The sequence below is a fragment of the Andrena cerasifolii genome, chromosome 4 (genome assembly GCF_050908995.1).
Source record: "Andrena cerasifolii isolate SP2316 chromosome 4, iyAndCera1_principal, whole genome shotgun sequence".
Lineage (NCBI taxonomy): Eukaryota > Metazoa > Arthropoda > Insecta > Hymenoptera > Andrenidae > Andrena > Andrena cerasifolii.
Genome location: NC_135121.1, coordinates 18,526,235 through 18,550,139, shown reverse-complemented (window position 1 = coordinate 18,550,139; position 23,905 = coordinate 18,526,235). Strand labels below are relative to the sequence as shown.

Below are 23,905 nucleotides of genomic sequence, written 5' to 3'. Positions count from 1 at the left end.
CACTTCAAAAACTTTCTGCCACGTATTTCAGAGATATGTGCTTGCTCAAGACGCTCAATTGATTACAACGCCACTGTTCAGACAAAACAACTAATACACGGTTAGTTAGTAAAGAAATAGCATCCCTGTGACATTAAAAAATTCTGTAACGGAGACAAGCTGGGGTCTCATATTAGGAGAGGTCGTCATATTCGGCTACTTTACTCTGTATGTAAAGCAAAATGTTCCAAAAACATGCCAATGTTCCCTCACTTTACGAAACCACGTTTCGATCTCAAAGTATCACGTACCTAGATACATATCGTGCATCGAATTCACGATCCTGAAAGTAGCGTCAGTTTCACTGCCTGTCTGACTATGTAGCATTGTTCTACTGTGAATACAAAGGGTTTACTGCATTCACCTCGAAAGTGATGAAAACGTTAGTTGCTCGTGTGCTAAACATTCTAATCGTTCTTGTATCTCTTTGGGGAAATTCTCCCGACTGCCTGCACGTGAATGCAAAGCGCAGATGGGAAGAGCGCGCAGGCCTTCGTTTAATAAATCCGCCAAGATGGAATCGACCGCTCGAGGGTCGCGCGCGTAATCTATGTTAATGCGTCGGAGGTGGGTGAACGGGGCCTGTAATAATAGTGTTTTCGCGGATGTGACGTCACGGGCGAACAATACACGCGCGAGGCGAGTGCTGTGCACGCTTTCGGCGGATTATTTATTTGACAGACCTCCCCGCGGGCCGTGTCTGCGTTTACGGCCGGCTCGCAACGCTTCGTCCCGAGATTTGCAACGCGCCAGCCGTTTTTGCGCTGTTAAAAGCGAAGGCTGATGCGGCGCTATGTCCCGATTCCTTGCTGCTTTCGTTTTACTTTCTGTCCCATCATTTTCGGAGCGTCTTCGGGGGATCTCCGCGGCAGTGGTGATTTAAAATTACCTTCTAGACTTTTATCCCTGGCGCATCAACAGCTCCCACTTTTAATTTCATCCACGATTCTTCTACCAAACTTTGCCTAGCATGCCGAGTACCTACAAGTCATACACTTCGATGATTCCAAGCGTTTACAATTAATTTAATTACGGACTACGGTGGCCCGTAATTTGGCGCGTTAAAGAAGGAATGGTAGCGTAACGAGGTCGCAATACGTAGGTATGTTGCAAGTCCGGGACAGTTCGACCACTTTTTGAAAAAGAAATCGTAGCATCTTTGTTTTTCACATTTTTGTCGTTTCGTAGAAATTAAAGCAAAGCGCAAGCAGTTTAGAGTATACATAAATTATTGTGTGCGATAAATTAAAATATTTTTTTTCATTTTCAACGAAAAACATTGGCACTGCAACTGGTCGGTCTCATTTGCATGTTGGGGTTAGAGCGTCCACCCGCTACGGGTGAGACCGACCTTGAAAAATAAGAAAAAGTGTAGCTTACGAAAAGTATAATACACGAAGAAGTTAATTGATATGTTATTTGTTCTTCAGTTTTCCACGTAAATCGCAAACATTCTTGTACTTGAAGCATCTAGTATCATGAAACTAACGCAGCGCACGCACTTAATCCAATCGTCGCTTTTCGAGATTTCGAAATAGTTTTCCCCGCATATACTAATAGTTAAACATCTTGAAATATCTATCTTAAATAGTTTTCGACTGGGTGATTTATTATTAAAGAATTAATCAAATTTTGTACACCTTCTTTATGGCGAGTTACCTCTTAAATGATCAGAAATTGGGACATTCACCTTATGTCCCCCTTGACATCCTACAACTTCCGTCTGGAACAATTTTTCGTACCATTCATATTTTTCGAGATAGTTACACTTTTTCAGACACCCTATAAATTTAACTAATGTAGTCGGACTGTCCCGCATTAATGTGGTCGGACTATCCCATAATCAAGGGAGTGATCGACCACCTTGTCAAAATAAATTAAAAACGATTACATACGTATTGTTGGAGTGCGACTGTAGTTTTATGCATATTATATCCCCCAATATCGGAATAGTGTACATAAACTTACCTGTCTTTCAAATATCATCAGCACTGTAAGTACCTGCGTCTAAAAACTTTCAGGCTCGCATAAAGTCTTAAACGTTTCTTATAATTTAAATATGGATTTCTGACAATGGTCAATGCAAGATCAACAACAAGCGCATCCATTTCCTTTGTATCAATGACACGCAGTGCCCTTCCTTGCGTCAGTCCTTAAAATATCAACACTGGCCGGACTCTCCCGGTGGTCGAACTGTACCGGACTTACCCTATGACTGGTGCTCGTTTCGATCTCGCGCTTCGTCGTATGCCACCGGCGACGCTCGATAAAACTTCCGCGGCGGTGTTTCGGCTAAAGAAGGATGCTTTCCACGAAAGGTTTTTCGTGCGTGAGAAACGAGGGAACGTTAAAGCGGGCAACGGGTAATTTGGTTTCGGGCGCGGCGGCGGGGGCAACGGGCGCGCGCGGTCAGGACTCGCGCGAAATATATGCAAATTTGATTGCGCCCTCGTCGGGGGCCTTATTCTTCCTCTCGTATTTTAATTTTATGCCACGTATCGCAATTTAGCTTCTTATTTCCCAACCGCCTGGCCGCTCCCGCGGACACTTAGTACGCACTTGTACCAAACGCGAAGGAAGTCGTAATCGCTGCCCCCGGACACGTGAGAACACGGACTCGGTCGTACGTGTTGCGAGCGGTGCGCGATGGTCAATCGACAACCACGTGAACCGGGAAGACACGGTGTCAAAAGTTGGGGACTTTCTGAACTGTACACTGAAGTAGCTGAAGTTAAAACTCATGACACGGTTTCTTTGGTGGACGTGCCACTTGGTAGCTTCGTTACCAACTAAGAAACTCAATGCTGAGTGGAACGATGTAACAGGGGAGCTGCATCAGTGGAAGCTGCATGCTCCGATTGCAAAGTGCTACTAATTGTAAGTTATAGCGACCGCATTAACAATACAAAAGTGTTCTTATTAACGAGCAGAGAAAACACTGAGGACGAGGCTGTAAAAACTTCGGAGGACGAAGTCACTGACGTTTCGTAACGCGACTCAAGGTCAGTGCCTGAATTAATATCTCTCTTTCTCTTCTCGGCTGATTCTTTCTCAGTGCGCGAGCAGCAGGTTACCTCTGTGATTCAACAGCCACGAATTGAGTATCCGCGTCGGATTTCGTTGACGCGTGTGGTTAAGCCCTGGAATAAGTAGCTTACAGGGGGTTGCACAGGCGAATCTGGCTCGTGACAGCTTCCACGTCGACTGACGAGAGGATGATCGTGGCCTCAGCCGATGTTAATCTGATTATCGGGTTCCTCGCACATCAGAGGGCGATTCGGCATCATTTATTTATAGTTAAACGCGCGACACACCTACTCCCCGAGCCGTCTTCACAATTTCCAGAGCGAAGGAACCTTTGTTCCCCAGCAAAGTTCAGATTTCAGATCTCCTTGGATAATCGTATCCTTCCAATTAAAATCTCAGAGCGAAGATCCGCGAACAGCGTCCATTACGGGCGAAGCGATGTTTCCACCTATCCCCTCGCATATTCAGATTATAAGAACGACCGTGGCGCGACGAAGTGAAAGGGAGCTCGAATTTTCAAACATCATCGCGTCGATAGCTCGACGAGACCCCCGAGTCATCGAGAGGACGATTCCTCCGGGCTCCCAGCCGCGCGTTCTATCCACGGAGATGCAAAAAGACTGCGGCGCCGCTCGGGAAAAGGTGAAAAAGAAAAGGCGAGGAGCGGCCGAATCGCGGGGCCAGAGATTCTGCGCATATTCGCTCCGCAAACATCCGATTTGTAATAATCGGGAGAGCGAAAAATAAGCAGCCGAGAGACGGACGGACGTAGGACGGAGAGAAAGAGACACGGTTGTTTTCGAGGCCCCCAAGGTCTCGGCGTGCATATCTTACCGCCGATTAATTGCAGTTGATTTTTATTTACTGCAAAAGAGCAAGGTGTGCGACGGCCGTTCGTCTCTCTGTGTGCGTTTAATGGTTATTGGGTCCGCGATACTCCTGTGGTCCCGTGTACGTACAGGTCGTTTCCAAAGCCGAGCGCTCCCGCCTCGCGTACAGCGCGGACGAAGTCCTTCGCCGAGCGCGAATTCCTCGATTCGTGGTTTTCCTTGCGTGACCGTTATTCCCCATTTCTTTTTCTCCCCCCCGATTATTCATTGTGTCACGGTTCGACGGGCGCGCATAGTTGAGCGTTTGAAACGCAGCGGATGCACGTCATTTCTAAATATACGGTGGTTGTAGGAACGTTGTTCCCGCGCGTTTACCGATGTTTCGCCGTTCTTCGATGATATGCGGCGATACACGCGCGATAGGGAGACGCAACAAATTAGTAGATCTCGATCTTAACGGGCGTTTTGGATTTGGCGCGGCTCTGGAGACACATTTGTGTTTGCGGACAGGTACGGTACACGGAATGTGTGACTTGTCGATTGTTTATTCAAGCCGCTCACGCGCATACAGAGCTGTCCAAATTTCACGCCGCGGAAAGTCTGATTTCTTCAGGTATTCCTCTTGGAAACTGTTTTTCCCTTCGCGGAACAGGAGGAAGAGAAGTGGGGATACTATTACGCCGCGGTCCACTACTATGCCTTACGAAAACAGAGGAAAGAATGCGCTGCACCGTAAACGTCTAGAACAGGTAAACACGAGGAAAAGGAAGTAAGTGACTTTCTTATGGCAAGCCATATGCACCCCGCCAATCCCTAAGTCTTCAAAGCAGCGCACAGATCGCGACCACTCCCTATTAAACTAAGAATCAGACTAGAATATAACGCGTAGATCAGCCAAGTGTTGCCGATACGACAGGAGCTATAATCGCTCAATGTCCACCCAGGACACCGTGGCTGGGTGGCGCGGTAGGGCCGCGCGCGCGCGTCGCCTCGTCGTAATAATAAATTCTACGCGTGCAACGTGACTTATCCGAGCCGCTCGCGGGTAGGTGTGCGCAATAATTGTTAATTGTCGGCGCTGATACACGGGCCCGATAGCGTGAACGCGGCGTTTCAACGTGCACGACGGAGGCCCATTTGATTTTTCCGTGCCAGCGAGCACGGCCTGCTACTGTCCCGCGTCCAGAGACACTTTTCGCGATACTTTACGGCTTATTAAGGCGCGAGACCGCGCTGGATACAAGCTGCCCCGATCGGCTCGCGCCGCGCTCCACTACGAATCGGTAATTGTCGGCGCTGCCATGGTTCGTTGTGGCCGCGGAATTCCATTTTTCCGTCTCGTTGAACGCGATTGTTCTCTTTAGCACGCCCGTTGATATAGGTTTCCTCCATCCGAGAGGAATTTCGGTGAGCGTGTTCTCGCTGCGTGTCGAAACGCACCGCCGACTCGGCAACTCGACGTGGTACTCTTTTCTGTTTTTTTTTTTTTTTTTTTTTTTCTGAGCAAAGTTCACTCGATCTTTGACGATCGACGGAGCTTAGTGGGTGGATTGCTTCTTTCAAAGGGGACGGGTAATTTGGTGGAGTGCTCCGTGTACCCTCTTCTTTGCTTACTTCCTCGCGCTCGAATTCTATACATGACGTATGGTAAGTGTAACGTTCGAAGTAACATCTTTTTGAGCGTTAAGCGGCGAGGGGAAACCTCCCGGCGTGAACAGGTTCCTCGACGGCAGGAATTTTTGCAAACCGTTCAGGAACTCGCGTATGTATGCGTGCATCGCGAAGTACTCGTAAAGCGGCGAGTATCATGGGAGGCTCGAGGAGTGCTGATGTGTAAATAGCGTTATTAAATGTACAGAGTGCTTTTTAATACGCGGCAAGTACCGCGGGGATGTATTAAACGTTTTGTACGAAATGTATGTATGAAATCACACCGTTCGCAGCAGCTCTGTAGCGTTGCAGTAGCTTTTTCATAAAGACGGAGTGGACGGTTGCAGGGAGGCTTCTGCGGGTATTTGCAGTGACAGCTCGCACTTTTCCAACACAGCGGGTAGCTTGAGCCGAGGTACTTTGCGCCTGAATTCAAGTTAGAAGAGACGATTTCTGTCATTTAAATAATTAATTAAAAGCTATTGTGTAATTTTGAGAATTATCAAATTCCAACGTTTCGATCAGTGGTTGTGACCATTTTCAAGGAAAGTTAGATAACGGAAGAATACTGCGTATGCTTTGAGTCGGTTGAACGGTGACTGAGGTAAACAGTAGACACAAGGCAAGAGCAACTAGGGGGTAAACCAGAGTACGGCCAAAACGATGCTAAGAGCGGTGAACGTTAAAGATTTTGAAACGAATTGGAAGGACGAAACTCCAAACCTCACAACCATACTGCCATAATACCACCAATTATTGCTTATGTGGTAAAAATCCATCACTCATAGGTGTCCAAAGATATAATTGCATAACGTTGACAGTCATATGTAATAACGGTCAAACCATAGAAAAGAAATATAGAAACGAAAATGCCTTATGATGCAGTCTTCTATTAGAATTTTCGTTTCTTTATTTCTTTTCTATGGTTTGTCCATTATTACATATTACTGTCAACGTTATGTAATTATATCTTTGGACGTGATAGATGAGTGATGGATTTTTACCACATAAGCAATAATGGGTGGTATTATGGCAGTATGGTTGTGAGGTTTGGAGTTTCGTCCTTCCAATTCATTTCAAAATCTTTAACGTTTACCACTCTTGGCATCATTTTGGCCGCACTCTGGTTTACCCCCTAGTTGCTCTTGCCTTGTGTCTTCTGTTTACCTCAGTCACCGTTCAACCGACTCGCACGTCGCACGTTTCAAGCAAACGCGATCATTGTATAAAAGCATACGCAGTATTCTTCCGTTATCTAACTTCCCTGAAAATGGTCACAACCACTCACCGAAACGTTGGAATTTGATAATTCTCAAAATTGCACAATAGCTTTTATTTAATTACTTAATTGACCGAACCAGTGCGCCGAAATCATCTCTTCTAATTAGAACCATTTTTACGGTCGAAATTCAAATTATATTGCCTGAATTCAAGCCGAAGCTTGAATATCGCAATTTTACAGAGAATCTGAGCGTGGAATTACTAGCACGATGTTGGCAGACCTTTCATCCCTTTGTACATATAAAGAACACTCCATTCGCCTAATACGTTAGATCAGCGTTCTTCGAATCGCCTCGACTTACAAATCTATATCAAAGAAATCACCACCTGAATGTATTCAAATCCGCATGAAAGAGGGGTGGTTAAAAACTACCTTCCTCTTGTTCCAAAGAAGATAAGACAGCGATTCAAAGGAACACTGCTCCCCACATACCCACCACCCGGAAGAACTCCTCAGTGATAAAGAAAAATGAAGACTTACCCAGCGCGTAAGGAGGCAGCAGCCGCGGTGAGGGTGAGTTGCTGAGCAGCGGCGGCACCAGCCGTAGGATCCGCTGCGACCAGCTCCGAAAGCACCAGAACGGTGGTGGTTGTGGTGGCCGCTGAGCAATTGGGCACGGTGGCGTTCACCGCGTGGCGCACGCCGGGCGGAAGGTCGTCCTCGTGTTGCAGCTGCAGCTGAGGGTAGTGGTGCAAGTGGAGGGCGGTGGCCGCTGAGCCGGACCTGGGGGTGACGCAGGAAGGCGGCAGGAGCCCAGCTCTCGTGACGGACGACGGTGGCGACGGCGACGGCGGCGAGGGCGGGGGCGGCGGGTACTCGACCACCTGCACGCGGTCCGCCTCGTTCTCGTAGATGATCTCTTTGTCGTGGGTGTACATGACGGTCTTCTGGCCGTCGTTGTAGATGAGATCGATCATCTTGTGCTCGCCGACGCCGAGCGTCGGGTTGCCGCTGGCTGCCTCGCTACCTGGCGTCACCCTCCCGTCCGTGTCCTCCGCTGAGCGCTGCTGCACGTCGTCAGGGTCCTGCTGGAGGTGCTGCTGCTGGTGGTGATGATGATGGTGGTGATGGTGGTGGCGATGATGGTGATGATGGTACTTAGAGTGGAGCGTGTGCACCGTCGCTGGCTCGTGCAGGTCCAGTACGTTCACCGGCTGCATCGTCGCCAGCAACACCTGTTGCTCACTCTCGTTTTGATTCTGGTTGCTCAGGGAGGAAGACGCCGGGGACACTGGGCCCTCCTGCACCTACAACGGTCACCGTGAATCGTGAGAGTTATCTCGCGGTGCATGACTTAGATAGCACTTATAGTTCTATACAGTGTTTCTGTATCACATTTGACCCCTTGTCAACGCGAGGAGAGCTGTGGCTGGCAAGCATAATTTAGGGGGCATTCGGTTCTACCAGGCCAAGCTAGGCAGAGCGTAAAATTCGCTAAATTTCCCAACAGCTACCGCGAAACACCTCCTTCTATATCATATTCCGCTTTAAAGAGGGTTAAAGAATGAACCAGTGGTCGAGTTCAAGGACACCGTGAAGAATAAGAGGCCGATCTCGAAGTTTGAATGTGGGCATTGAGGGTGGAGATTCAGTACCGAGTGGCGATTCTTTTGGGAGGCCATTTGACGAGGGTAGACCCAGTGCTGCGAAGGGGAGCACAGGTTGATTGAAGCCAGAGGCGGATTAATAATAGGGCAGCGTTCTGTGAATAACTCCGGGTCCTCTTTGTGGACAGGTGACGGTAGAAACGAGTCGAGAGTTTCGTGAAAGTCTCAGATCTGAATGGGCAAGTATCGGGAAGATCGACTTTAGGTTAGAGGCTTGCATAATTTACCGATTTCGTAATTAATCGCGCGTTTCAGGAAGTCTGCAGTGGACGAAGTTCAGGAGAAAAACCGAGACCGCACTTTAGCTTTTTCAATTTACTACCAGCCTCTCGAGTAGATCCTGAACTTTCCTATTAACGACTTATGCCGATCGACGATCCCATAACTTTTGCGGTGAATATTTTCGACGGTGGCTCGCGCGAAATTCAAATTTCATTAATCGCCCCCAGCCGGCGGTTTGCGACACGGACATTTATATTCCCTCGGATGTTGTAACCTGCCTTAACATTTTCGAATGCTAATAACGGTGCAATAAAAATCACGCGGCTAACTCCTGGCCGGGACCAGTCCGCGTCCAAGTCAACGCTTCGTGATAATTAATCCCTCTAACGTGGGCAAAGATCAAAGGATCACTGCACTCCGAGCACCTTCCACTTGACTTTCTACCTACCGATTACGAGAGCGGTCTGCCGCCTCGTAAGTGATCCTTTTTCGTCACGAAATTCAGGAAGGACTCGGTCCCGTGCACTTTCATTTCCGAGATGATCGCGGATCTGTATTGGACGAGGAGGAAAGAAAACTTAATCGTCTCTAGGGATCGCGACTCGAAAGCGGCGAGACCATCATCCGCGGCTTTCTGATAAAACTTCACGGATGACGTGGCCGTTCTCGCGTTTCCTCCATTCACTGTCCAAAGCAACCATTTTTTTCACGAATCCACGGGATCGTTCTTCCTATCGTTAATCGCGATAAGAAATTTCAGGCCGCTCTAAGAGTATGTTTCATAATCGAGTGTCTTATAACTACAGAAGCCCCCTCGGACTTGTACTATGTTTCGCGAAGGTATCCGTAGCCTATTGAATGCATAAACGTCAGGATTCTGAATCTTTTACGAGTCGAAACGCTTCTCAAAACGAGTTGTAACAGCCAGCGTACACGAAAGGGCACGGAGTGGAGCGTGTCATTAATCGGCCCGCAGGATTTACGACGGCCGATGGAAGAAGTATACAGCGAGTCCTGGCGTCTCTGTCCGAGGCAAGGATAGTTTCCTGCGTTACCTAATTGATAGCCGAGCGAGTCGCCGTGGAACTCGAATATTAGCGCGATGACTCACGATATTGTTAATTACGTTAATCGACCCTGCGGTGCTATCGCGCGATCGTAAATGGCGTCGCGTGCTTTTTGATCGAAGGATCGAGATTCGAGGAGAGCGGCCGGAGAAAAGGAGTTTACGATAATTCAGCTCCGCCGCGGAGGAAAACCTCTCGTAATCCAATGTGGGAAATTCCAAACGACGTCGTTAGCGGGATGCGACACACTTATTCATTGGTCGGCAGCGGCGGCGGCTTTCTGTACTGAGAGTCCTTCTTTCATTACAGCCTTTTACTATTATCGTCATTAGCTTTTTCTCAGCAGGGAAAACACGATGGCGGAAGAAACGAGGTACTTCACCTCCGGCCTTCTTCTTCGGAACCCATCTGCGCATCTGTGTCAGTGATTACACTTTCGGAATGAACTCCTGTACCTGGGTCTTTCTTATCGTATCTTCGATAAGAAACACCAGGAGTATCAGATTTCGTTCGAGCTTCAACTCCACTCTTCCGCTACCTCTGCGGACGTCAAGCTCGAAGGAGTTGCCCCGATGTTCTCCACCCCCAAAAACTCTCAGGTACCGATGACGCGTCCAAACACTGACGTGCGTCAGGTTCGAAGATAGAGGTCTTGGATCCCTTAAATGGGCATTAATCAGCTCGATTACGAAGCCTCCCGCGGCCGCGACAAGACGTTAAGTACTCGACGGGTCGAGCCGCGCTGGCCTCGTGTACCAACTTCATTCGAAATCTAATCGCGCGGCCGAGCAGCGGGGAAATTTATCGCGATCGTCGATGCCGCGCCGGTACCGCGTTGACTCACGAGGCCCTGGAACTGAATCCATTACTTTTTACGACGTTTTACACACGCGGTTGACAACGACTCCGCGAGGGGAAGAGACAGGGAGAGTCGAACCCGTGCGTTCGTTATGTACTCCGCGCACGAATACATATTTCACGATTTCGTAGTGCTTCTGGGAGGATGTTATCTCGGGATTTATGAAATAACGTGTACACGGGCTGGTTCAACGACGTACTTGTACTATAGATTCAATCTAGTATCGCTGTCAAGGTGAACGATTATGTAACCGCTGGCACCGGGATAGTATTTTAGCCGGCTGGCTTATTCGTGGATGGCATCGTTCGGCGCCTCCGACCTTGCCACTGCCTCCTCCTCGCCTTTTCTTCTCGATTTAATTGATTTCCAAGTGTCCGCTCGATTCCTACCGATGACAAGATTAAGCCGTACCCGCGAGCCTCTCTCGCGCCGCGCTCCTTGCGCAACTCTGCCTTCGTCTCGTCATTTTTACACCATCTCCCAGTCATTTATAAGAAAAAAAAATGTGCCATCCAGTAAATTTATTACCTTCGTCAAACTCAATCTCTGCACGGTTCGAAATAGGAAACGTCTACCGCGCTAACAAAGGCACCGTAAGCACTAGAAAGCACCGTGCCCTGTCAGGGTTGAACGCGACGCGATCGAATCGATTCTGCGTAGTAAAAAAAGGGTGGCCCCGGCGTGGTTTCGAGGGATCGGAAGCGAATGCCGCGGATTCTGCGCGCTGCCTAGGCCCGCTACTGTTTACAGGGCGAGCAAGAACCGGCCGATAATAACAGTTAATTGGCCTGCTGGCCCGTGAGAGACTATTCCAGGTCGTGCACGCCGGGGTACGTCCAGACGTGTCTGTCGCTCGGTCGAACGGGGCAACCTCAGCGACCGGATACACACGACCGCTCCTCCTCGTCCTCGGGAGTTTCTTCTGCGGGTCGCGCGCGGTTATTGCCGATCACGTCGTTGGAATACGCAGCTGCGTGCTCGAAGATACGCGGAATCGTTAAGGGCCTTTCTTTCGCTGCTCTCTACGCGACCAGTGCTCGTTGCCCCCCGCCCCGGTCGTGCGCTGTCGCCTATCCACGAGGAACGTTCATTGTTGCCCCCTGCCCTGCGCGTCCCTTCCCGAGCAGCCGCGATCCCTGCACAGGGGTCGTCGGGGGGGTTTTTGCTATCAGTCAGTTGAATCCTTGTTATATCGGCCCGCGAGTGCTCGCGGGGAATTCTCCTTCTCGCTCCAGTGACTAGGGAACACCTGTCACCGTTTCTATTACGGCGATAGCTTCTTTTAGTCTCTTTTAGTCCCTTTTAGTTTCTTTCCCTGCTATCTCCCCCGTCTGCATCTTCGTTTCGGTGCTCCTTTCGTTTTTACTCCCGTTAGGATTCGTTTAATTGTATTCTCTCTTCTCGCTGCTTCTTCGACTCCGGTGTTTGTCGAGCGTTTCGAGTGGCGGCTCTGCGGCGGGGGAAAAGGAATCCGCGGAATTTTCAGCGTGTTTCTCTTCTGTGCGGAATTGTTAAGTGATTAGGAGAGATGATATCGGCGCACTGGTTCGGTCGATTAAGTAATTAAATAAAAGCTATGGAATCAGAGAGTTTTATTAGAAACGCTACATATGATTAAACAACCGAGCGTACATCTCGGGTATGAAACACCTAAAATACAGGACTATTACGCAACCTTATTGAAGGAGTAATGCCTTGTGATGCAGTCTTTCTATTAGAATTTTCGTTTATATATTTATTTTCTATGGTTTGACCATTATTACATATTACTGCCAACGTTATGTAATTATATCTTTGGACGTCATAGATGAGTGATGGATTTTTACCACATAAGCAATAATTGGTGGTATCATGGCAGTATGGTTGTGAGGTTTGGAGTTTCGTCCTTCCAATTTATTTCAAAACCTTTAACGTTCACCGCTCTTGGCATCGTCTTGGCCGCACTCTGGTTTACCCCCTAGTTGCTCTTGCCTTGTGTCTGCTGTTTACCTCAGTCACCGTTCAACCGACTCGCACGTCGCATGTTTCTAGCAAACGCGACCATTGTATAAAAGCATACGCAGTATTCTTCGGTTATCTAACTTTCCTTGAAGATTTCCGTTGGAATTTGATAATTCTCAAAATTGCAAAATAGCTTTTACTTAATCACTTAATTGGCCGAACCAGTGTGCCGAAATCATCTCTTCTAATTAGAACAATTTTTACGGTCGAAATTCAAATTACATTATTGTTAAGTGATGCTATAGTTGGTGGATAGCAAACACGCGCGTTACGGTGCGAAATTTCGCGAGTCTCATTAAAAAATTCCATTGAATAACGAAAGCGGCACACCTAGGATCCGGAATAAATTACTGTTATTAGTTATGTCCATGCGTTTACGCTCGGCGACTTCCTGCCGCTATTTCGAGTCCTGGTAATCATGAAAATATCTATGTGATTGTTCGCGATACGTTCGTTTTTTTCTGCCTCTCTACAACGGGCATCGCGAATATGCCCGCGGGCGAAGGTAAATGGAATTGCTAAGGAACGTTTATAGCTGTTGACGATAGTATCATTATACACGGTCGTGAATTATTTCTCCTCTGATACTTGCCATTTCACTTGCACTGTATTCAAATACATCGGCGTCTCCGTTGCGAGCGTAAAACGGAGATAGCAGAAGCGTTTATCTGTCTAGCGCTTCGATCTCCTCGAATTTTCGAACCTCCAGTCTGTCGACGTCTAAGTGTTCCTTTTGAACTTCAAAATTTCTCGATTCCGAGTGATACGGTCTCCGGAACTTTCTTTAAAACGGACGTATGTAAATTTTTCTTGTACCGCCGAAGCCGAAAAGAACGTAGCCTTTATCTGCAGGCGTTCATCGAACGTTTATTCTTCCATCAGCGTCATCAATCACAATTCATGAGCAAGGAGCAGGCAATATTGTTGACACCCGGGCATCGCGATATTATTCACGTAATTATCACGTGTCCCGTACAACTGCCCGGTGTGTACAGAGCAATAAATCATTTTTTTACGATATCCGTGGGGTCGCGTTCCCTGGCGAACGACAGAACAAAAATCCCACCGTCCGCCATTATCTTTGATTGATATCTCCGAACAACTCTCGCCGCGTTTCTTGCCGCCATTATTCCATTCCCATTATACACTGCTCGGAAACGGTTGCAAGGGAGGCGAGCACCTTTTTATCGAAGCAAAAGTAATCAGCCGCCCCTCCGAATCCTTCGAGACGATCTCCGCTTTCCCTAATTTCGTCACACATATATTCCCCGCAATATCATCTTTGCCACACATTCCCTCGCGATGGAACCAGAAGGCACGGAGAAACAGTTTCGCCCGTGCAGAATAGGCTAACGTTCAAAGCAATTAAAATGGGAGAAGTAATCGCGTGCGAAACGCTCGAAGCGCCGAAAATCCAGTGCAGTGGAATTCCTCGCGGCAGCCATCGTGGTTGGGGCAAAAAATTGATAGCGACTTGTCTCAATTAAAAGCGGTTTAATCCCCTGGGTGGTTGAGAGGGAGAAGGCCCCGGAGAGGCGAATGAAAATCCCCCAGCGAGCAGGGGCCCTTCGAGTGGATCGACGAGAAAAGAAATTTCATAAAGAAACAAAGTCGCGGGGGTCGCCTGGATTCTATTAAGTAATCTTTGCCGGTTGCCCCGATAATGAATAGCACGATCGCCGACCGAAAAGCGTTCCCTTCGACCACGAGTATCAGGTACGTGAAATCCGGCGAGTCATCGTGCACGGGTAAAATCGTCTTCCTCTTCGTCCTTCCCATCTCCCTCGCTCTCGCAGGTTTGCCCATGAGAGCGGCTACGGTGGGACGAATGGGACGGCTAACGTACCGTTCGCTTCTCGGGTGAAAGAATGTCGAGGTTCGACCCATGGTGGATTCTTGCAGGATGGAAAATTCAACCGTAAGGTGAATGTCCCAATTTCTGCTCATTTAAGAGGTCAGAAAGAAGGTGTGAAAAATTTGTTTGCGATCAAAATTTGCAGAGTAATTGATTAATTCTTTAATAATAAATCAACCAGTCGAAAACTGTTTAAGAAAGATATTTCAAGATGTTTAACTACTAGTAGTTTGTAATTAAATATAATGCTTTAAATGTCCGTATTTCTGCTCGCGAAAAATAGCGATGTACGTATTTCTACTCACTATTTCTACCAATTTCTGCTCACATAATATGTTGCCTTTTCAGGATAAAATAAGTTACATCTTTTATCGAGATGTTTTATAACACAAGAGTAAAGCATAAAATAATGATAAACAAAAATTAAAATGCCTTCGAATGAAAATAGAGGTTACAGCATATATTGAATTGTCAGGTTATGTTGCTAAAATTTTGGTGAGTAGAAATGTGGACACGACGGTGATTCACTTGGCCCTAAACCTAATCACCTGTTTTCTACTTAACATAATCAAAAATAGTAAAAAATCTACATCCACAGCACAATACGGTATCTGTTTTTGTTATTAAATAAGAACTTTTACTGCAAAAACTAATAGTGACTAATACTAATAGTGACCCTCTTCCTTACCACAACCAGCTAAAACACGGTCGAAAAATGAGTCTTTCATTTTAAAAGTTTTTCGTTGCTGAAGCTGCACTTTAAATGTTCAAATAATTTAGAATTATTTTGTCGCAACTATAGTGCAAACGTGACGCTTATAATAATAAGAAAAATACGAAATGAGCAGAACTGGGGACATGAGCAGAGATTTGGACATTCACCTTATGCACGAATTCGAATTCTTTCTCCACGTCGATTCCAATAAAGACGCTTCGGGGAGAAGACTCGTCCCACTGTTCAGAATCGACTCCTCGGTGCAAGGTGCGAGGAGCGAAGTACGTGCTGCTATAATCGCGGGGCACGGAAAATTTGAAAGTACCCGTCGACTTACAATGGGAGCCTCGAGAAGATACGAGTCAATAAAGCATATCTTTTAAGAGGATCCACTCAACCCGTAACTCCGTTCGGTATCGAATTAAACTCGCGCGAGATGACCCATTTCCCAGTGGATCGTGGCCGTGGACGGCAGCTCGAAATACCGAGAGGTGAATTACTACCCGTCAGCTCACGCGATGATAATAAAGACAAGAGGTATGCCGATCCATAAACGCAGCGACGCGAAAGCCATCGGCATTATCGTAAATTCTATCATTGTTGGGAAGGCCGATGCAGCGGCAGCGCGGAGCTGAAATCAACCGTAATAATTCCACGAGGGATTTGGCCCCGTAATGGGGACCCCGTAAGATCCTTTAGGGGGGTAGCCGCTTATACGGGCAACGGAGCCGTCTCGTTGCGGCGGGACGCCGCGCAAATAACGGGCTTTCGTCCGGCAGAGTTTCACTTTTTAAGCGACAGGTATACCATTGTGCGAGGTTAAAAACCTGCGGCCAGGTGACAGTAAAAATCTTTTCAGGCTTCTCCGGAGTCGAGGAGCGGCCATTCGGGAAGGACACGCATACACATATATGTGTAACACCCCGGGGCGATAAACTATCGGAATTCGTTTAAGAAGGCCGGCGGTAGGTATCCGAAAAGTAGGCGCCGCAGAGGCATTAACCTGTCCGCGAGAATCCACAGCGACTTACGCCGACTACTCTCTAAATATTCCTACACTTGCCAATTAGGCACCGAGTTGCTAAAACACCGATGATTTTTTATTATTTCGAAGGGACGTTTCTTATCTCCTCAGGTGAAACGATTTCTTCCTTCGTAATTGACATGTGACTCACTCTGACTCTAGGATAAGCGTATAGAAGACTCTAGAATTCTAGAGGAGGCTTCTTGCTCGAGTTTCTTTCGATATTACACAATCATTTAAATGGTGTACTAAATTCGAGTTTACGAATGCTTGGCATTAACCCGTTGTCGTCGAAAGTAAAGCTGCGTTTTATCGAAACGGAAGCCTGCACTTGCATTCCGTGGTCCATAAGCGTTGCGTCGAAGAGATAAATTCCCCGCGCGAGGCTGGAATAAGCAAAGGGCGAAGTAAACGCCGGTTGATGCGCTTACGGCGCGGTAGATTCGGATAAATATAAATACCGCTGAGGGGTTCGGAGGGTTTTTCTCAGGGACGAGGGTTCCGAGGGGATCGGTGATTAACGACGCGGAGGTCTTGCATCCACGCCCCCTTCGATTTCGACAATTCACGGAATGCAATCATACTTCACGGTCAGCCTTTCGTGCGGGTCATCGGTTGACCTTCCTCCCTTTCTCTCACTCCCTTTCCTTCCTCCTTCCTCCACCTTCCTCCCTTTCTCTCTCTCTCTCTCTCTCTCTCTATCTGCCGCCCCCGTTGGCCAGCTACCACCCGTTGCGCGAAATAACGAGAATGGCGGCCCGTAAGATTATTGCCGGTTGTGTTGTTCCATCGTGGAACTTCTGTCTGGCACGGCCCTGAAACGCCAAGCGCCCAGTGATGGACGAGTCTGCCTCGTGGACCGAGAGATCGAGGATCGCCTGTCAATCTTTTCGGCCTGGAAGCGAAAACCCAGCCGAAGAACAAAGATGTACACTTTTTGTCAATGCTGCCTGGTTAATTCCCGTCCATTGGCTACGTTTCTTCTCCTCCCGCGGTGGAACGTGTCACGCTTTTGTGCAGGAACGGCCCGAAAATTCGTCGGGTCCTGCAGCGAAGAAGTTGCGACGAAGAATTGCTAATTTGCGGCGGGGCGAGAGTGTGACTCACGGGCGCCGTGAGTAATGCCTTCACGAGCGATTTCGAGTATTCAGAGGACAATGAGAGGTGTCTCGACTTCGGGGGGCAACCGTCGGGGGCAATCTTCGCGAAGATTTTCTGAAGGGACTTCAAGCTGTTCGCAGCTACGAGCTTGTTTGAACAAACTCTCCTCGCCGCAGGGGGCCGTTCAATCATTTCCCCCAGCTTGATCATAAAAATCGCCATATTCGCTCTCCTCACGTCATACCTATCGCCACTGAAACGCTGGCTTATAAAATAACAAACACTCGCTTTCCACTTCTCCGCGCGGCGTGCATGTGGTTCGAGTGAACAGCCGGATAGTTACGGAAATAAATAATTGCATATATTAGGTTGTTGCAAATGAAATGGCTGTTTTCTACAATTTAAACTTCTCGGTGTTGTGTTTGTATCATTTGAAAAGTACACGTCTCACGCGTGATTTGGCTTGTATAATTTCTGTTATATTGCGCAGTGTACGTAATTAAAAACCGTTTTAATTGATCATGGAAAAGAAGGAAATTCGAATAATTTACATGTATGAGTCGAAACTTGGTCACAGTGCGACTGAGGCAACGCGGAATATAAATACTGTTTTCGGCTATGGTACTGCAAGTGATCGGACCACAGGCGTGGTTCGAAAAAATTTCGTTATGGTGATTCGGACCTCGAAAATATGCCTGGCGGCCATAAGCCAACAGAAAAACACTATTTTGAAAGACATGGTTGAAGAGGATTCACGCCTAAGTGTTCGCGAAATCGCAGTGGGAACTAAGATTCACTATTCAACTGTTTCCCGACATCTACAGGCCATGGGGAAAGTAAAACAGCTGGACAAATGGGTCCCACATGAACTTACTGAAAATAACAAAATCCGCCGCTTGGAGATCAGTTTTTCTTTGTTTTCTCGTCGTAATAATGAAGGCCTATTACATAGACTAATTACTGGCGAGGAGAAATGGATTCTTTATGACAATCGACGAGGTTCTGCACAGTGGTTGGATGCAGATGAAGCCCCAAAACATATGCCGAAACCGAACCCTCCTCCGCGAAAGATTTTGGTGTCTGTATGGTGGTCAGCAAGGGGTGTTGTGCATTTTTCATTTTTAAAACGAGGTGAAACCATAAATTCAGACAAATACTGTCAAGAAATTGATATCACGTATGAGAAGCTGCGTATTCAACAGCCGACATTGGTCAATAGACGTGGTGTGTTATGCTCGACCACACACTGCAAAACAAACTTTTAAAAAGTTAGCAGACTTGAAGCGCGAAGTTCTCCCTCACCCTCCTTATTCTCCTGACCTCTCACCTACAAACTACCATTTTTTCAAGCACCTAGATAGCTTTTTGATTGGAAAAGTGTTTCGAGAAGAAATGGATGTAAAAACTGCATTCGCTGAATTTATTGCCTCTCGTACTCTGGATTTCTTTCAGAAAGGCATTGGTGCACTTATTTCGCGTTGGGAGAAGTGTACCGAAGTCGATGGTGACTATTTCGATTGATGAAATGCGTGTTAGGTTTGTCAAATAATAGTTTAAACTAAAAAATCAGAAACGATCATTTCATTTGCAACAACCTAATAGCCACTTGGACCGGGTGTACCATCTATCAGCTGTCGATTGGCATTCGGTAATGGTAAGAAAGAGAGATTTGACTAACCGGTGACAGAGCCTCCTGCATGTGCAGGGGCGCGTTGTCGGCCTCGTCGGTGCAAGTCGACATTCTCCCGCGCTGTCTTCCACTTCTCTTTCCTCGTCGTATCGTGGCGAGAGATCCTGTACGGTCCGCTGTCTCGATGTCGCGCCCCCGTTGATCCCCCGGGACGTTGATCCCTCTTCGTACGATGGTACCCTAGTCGTCGACTAACTGTCTACTACGTCTACGCGAACGAATGGTTCTACACACATGGGGTAGCGTATCACAGGCTGCTGATTCTTGTATGGCACATCGTTAACGTGGGAGGAGTGGCGGGCGTTGGGTCCTGCGAATCAAAAGAGACCGAACAAAGAAAAAAAAAATAACAGAATATCGGAAATCGAGCTGGCAGGAGAGACAAGCGCAGACAGAGGAGGATCTGCGCCGATCTCGCAGGCCGCGCGTGCCACGATTGCGCAACGGTCGCGATCGGTGGGACCAGCTGGTTTCATTCATTTCAAGTGGATACAGGGCGGGCAAGCACGTCAAACTGGAAACGGTTTCGCGGCCGCGGCTCTGATAGACAGGTGCAATAAACCGGCGCCGATGGCAGACAGACAAACGGGGGCAGGTAGAGGCCGAGAGTGAAAATCTCGCTCGGCGGAGCCGAAACACGTTCCGTTCGACGCTGTTGGTTCCCCTAAACGCGGCCGAAGGACGCGGGACCCATCTGTCAGGGTGTACGGGAGCCGTTGAACCGGCCGACTGGTATATCGAGAAGAAGTCGGCTCAACAGGAAGCGGGAGTCGCATTTTTGCCCCGGCGAGTCAGGTGTTGACGTCCACCGAGCGGAAGAACGAGATCGCTCGGAATCAGGAAGGCCATCGGGGGGCTACATATACGCGGGCGCGGATCCGTGCCGCGCGCAGGCCTGTCAGCCAGAATAGCAGGTTCGATGGTTGATTCAGTTATCACGTGGCGGCCCAGACCGGGGGAATCCGTGGACGTTGGCCAAACCAGTCGGACACCACGAATTCTCCGTCTCCAGGCAGCGTCGTCCAGGTGGATAGTTAGTAAAACCAGTTGGTTCCCTCTTCTCCCGGCGCCTTCGTCTCCTCCTACTACCGCGTGCGCGGCCGTGGGTTGAAGGAGGGCAGGCCGCGTAAAACTGGAATTCAGCTTGCTACCGGCCGTCTGACGGATAGACAGGTGTAATAATAGACGTAACGAGGAAGCCGGACCATCGAGTGCGCGCGGCAGCCGCTGATGACGTCGAGGAACGAGGAGACGCTGCTCGTCGCGGACATTCATCGAGTTTCCCTATCGTTTTCCACGGATGGCCAGGGGGAGGCCAGGGCGCGAGGATCGCGACGAAGAAGAGGGCGAACCGGCTGCACACGGGCCAAGAGGAAGAGAGACGGCGAGCAGGGTGGCGGGAAGTAGGTAGGTGCCTACCTACTACGCGGAAGAAGGAGATTGGGACGACCGGGGGGGAGGAGTAGGTACACACGAGGCCGGTATACAACCGCGGACCGGAGACGAGAAGCCAGAGGAGCAGGTTCGGCCGGTCTAACCTGATTCTCAAAGGGAACCCTGCATCAGATTGGACCCACCTCCGTGGGTCCGTTTGTATTTCAAGTACCTGTACTCCCTCGCCTCGCGTCAGTGGACGATGCCTCCGGAGACGGAGGACTCCGACGAGCCTTTCGAAGAGGAACGAGCTCCTCCGGACTCGAATGATCACCGAATCCCGCGCCCTGTAGCGGCCACGTCTCTATCGGGTCCGCGGTCTCCGCCAGTGCGCCTTGGGCCTGATCGATCGGTCTTTCGAGCATGGCCGTCGCGTGATCCGTCCAGTGATACGACAGTGAATATATCAAGAGATACCGAGTTGTGAGAGTCAGGCTGCTTCCCCGTATTTCCAACGGATATCCGTTTCGGGGAGCAGAACCAAGTCCCTCGGGACACCGAGTCGGGAGGAGGAATCCTCCCGCGGTACCTGAAACGGAGTCAACGACGCTCCCATTTTACTACCTGAACGTTCCAGCTTTATGGCGGAGGTGTCCTCCGTTCAGTGTTTTCGGGAGTGAGAATTAGTGGCGAGTTTCGGTTGTGGGAACGATCCTCCGCTCGATTCTTCGGGGGCCTGAGACTCTACGTGGGCTAAGCGATTAGCACGTGTCTCTGCGGCTTGGAGAAGCAAAGAGACAGAGAGAGAGGGGGGGGGAACGAGAGGCTGCGTATAGACGACGAGGACCATTCGAGAATGTTCTCCAAATGCCTGTCGTCTCTCGACGCCGCTTATATAAACCCTGGCGGAACGCAATGCATTTGGAGCGACGCACAGTGGGGAAATTTCGCGATTTTATGGCCAAAACCACAAAAATAAACTTTTGGTTTCGACAAAATAAATGCAAATGTCAATTGAAGAACTTATATGAGTATCGAATGCCACCAATTTTACTGTTAAATGTTTTAATACAAAGCTCCTATAGACTCGCAAATGTTTATGTTCATGTGAGGTTAATTAATCCAGATTTTCAAGTTGCTTCAAACACATATTGTGTTATCCAAAGATCTGAAAATAATTTCAAGGCATGGATTCAATTCCTGGTCGTGCGTAAGATATCTTTTTGTCCTCAAAATAATTGGGTTTTGGTTTTTAATACGTATTTTATAAAATTTTTAAAGTAGTGTTTTAGAAATAACCTTTTCATATAAGAATCAATTTCATTACATAAAATACTTATAAATCCCATAATATCCTGCAATGATTTTCATTCCTATTTTACGTTGGACTATTTTCATTCTATAAATGCAATTATTAATTGCTAATAGTTGCTAATCCTGTAATTATATGCATTTTTTTAAACACGATCCAGTGTGTCTTGTCTAAGATTACTCTTATCACATGTTATACATTACAAACCTTTTTATTCTGTTTTAAACGATTTTATTCAGCTTCGATCCTGTGTTTGCTTGTATTATGTATGTTTGTTTGTCGTCAGAAGCGATAACCCTTCTGCTATGCTATGCTACACTGTAGCAGAGGCATGCTCGAACAAAGAAAAAAGTGTACAAATGTAAATAATAAAAAAATCTTTATCGTTCGTAATTTAAATAAAATCGAAAAATTTCCCCACTGTGCGACGCGTAGTTCCATTAACCGGATACCATTTAAGCGGGAGCCAATTATATTCGCTTCCATTCACTCTGCGACGTGTATGCTAATCATCGTCGATTTCACTCGTACAGGCAACGCGCTACTCGTTGGACAACGGCGAAACTGTTTCTGGTGGTCGACGGTACTTCGCGTGAATCCACTTTGCGGAATCGATATCAGAGAGGGTAGAGGGTGTATTGGAATGTTCATCAGGCACGACGCGATCCTAATCGAGTGAACCAGAAACTAAGTAAACCTGATGGTCCCACGTCTCGGCGTCCACTTGTTTACCGGCAGCTCACCTGCGCGTCAACTGTGCGTCATCGCGCAGGTAGCCGGTGAACATCCGCGGAGAGGACGCGAACGTGTGGCGAGTCAGGCTCTCATAAGGGATACTCACTTCTCAGGGGTGGGTGGTGGAGCTACAAAGGCTGCTGGGAGAAGAGATTCGCCGTGGAAAGTAAAAATGTAATCGTTGGCGCGTCCAGATAAAGAGAGAGAGAGAGGGAGAGTCGAATCGGTGGCTCGATGTGCTGGTAAAGTGGATGATGATGATGATGGTGCGCGCGCGCACCCCCGTTGCGCGTGTGTGCGGGCGTATATGCGGAGAGTGGAAGAAGGTGGTAGGTCGAGGGTGCTGGTGGGGTCGGGTGGGTGGCTGGGGTGGGAGGGGGCCAACTACAAACTACTAAGCGTCCCTCCTGTGTTCCGGATCACATCTCAACGGATGATAGTGTCACCACCTTCGCCGCGAACCGGGGCGTTCTCAGCGCGTATTTTGCGGTTTCGTCGATGTCGAGGCTCCCGCCGTGGGGGCCCTTTTCGATACGGGGAAACAGGCGAAATGGTAGCGGCGGCAGACGGTGCTCGTGATCCGGACGCGGCCCGCCGTCCGCGGGAGGATCCGCTCGGGGAAGCGTAGCACCCGTAAAACTCACAAATATCCGCACTCCGCGCACCTCATTATTCCTCGTATCTGGTCCATATTTCGCGTCGAGCCAGTCACAGTCACCGGTGATGCGGTTCGTTCCTCTCGCGCGTGCACACCCCTCTTCGACGAGTCACGAGGCGCGAGGAGAAATCGCCCCGGGAACGGTTTTTCCAAACCGGATCGTCTGTCCACGATTCACACTTGCACACCGGCTTCAGGCACACGCGCACGCTCGCGTAGACCGCGACGGCGACGTCATTGGCGACGGCGACGACGACCGCAACAACAGCGACGGCAGCGGCAACGACGGCGGCGACGACGACGGCGGCGACCACGACGACATCGTCGCCAGGATCGAACGCGAGCGGATGTCCGCGCGACCGACGACGCGGTGTACCACGACGCTGCAGCACCCGACGCTGGGACCTCGTGGCTTACGCGACGAGGGTGAAAAACGACGGCACTACCCCGCACTGTGCGGCCCAACAGGTAGAATTAAACCGCCCAAAGTTTGGGCAGCCGCAGCAAGCAACAAACGAAGCAGCCTCACGGTGCTCTCTCGGATCGTTCTCTCTTCTCTCGGGATACGGCAACATGGCCGCCGTCTCCGCCGCCTCCCAGCATCCCGCTCTTGGCTCCGTGTCTCGCATCCCCCTCTCTTCCCTCCTCCACACACGGACACATGCGCGCACACGCGTACCCTGTCGCTCCCTCTCTCTCTCGCCCGCGATCTCTCCTATCCACGCATCTCCCTTTCCACCTGGTCAGCCTCCCTCGCTCCCGAATCGCCTCTCTCCCTCGCGCTCCACCCGTGCGTATCCTTCTTCCTTCGCTTACCTGGCCACCCTACGACGCCTCCCCATTTAGGCTCTTTCTCC

General features: G+C 48.8%; 1 protein-coding gene across 4 annotated transcripts in view; it reads right to left on the bottom strand.

The window, feature by feature from the left end:
• Grh (grainy head) overlaps positions 1–23,662 on the bottom strand; it is a 133,060-nt gene extending 109,398 nt beyond the window's left edge. For 2 of the 4 annotated variants that reach the window (XM_076811170.1, XM_076811172.1), the window contains exons 1-3: positions 22,497–23,659; positions 18,958–19,279; positions 7,309–8,075 (exon numbers count right to left, since the gene is read on the bottom strand). In XM_076811170.1, coding sequence (XP_076667285.1) covers positions 7,309–8,075; positions 18,958–19,020 — 830 coding nt within the window. In that variant the 5' untranslated portion in view covers positions 19,021–19,279; positions 22,497–23,659. Of the gene's footprint in view, positions 1–7,308; positions 8,076–18,957; positions 19,280–22,496 lie in introns of all 4 variants that reach the window. The other 2 variants (XM_076811171.1, XM_076811169.1) reach the window with 2 other exon arrangements.
• Positions 23,663–23,905: the final 243 nt, after the last annotated feature.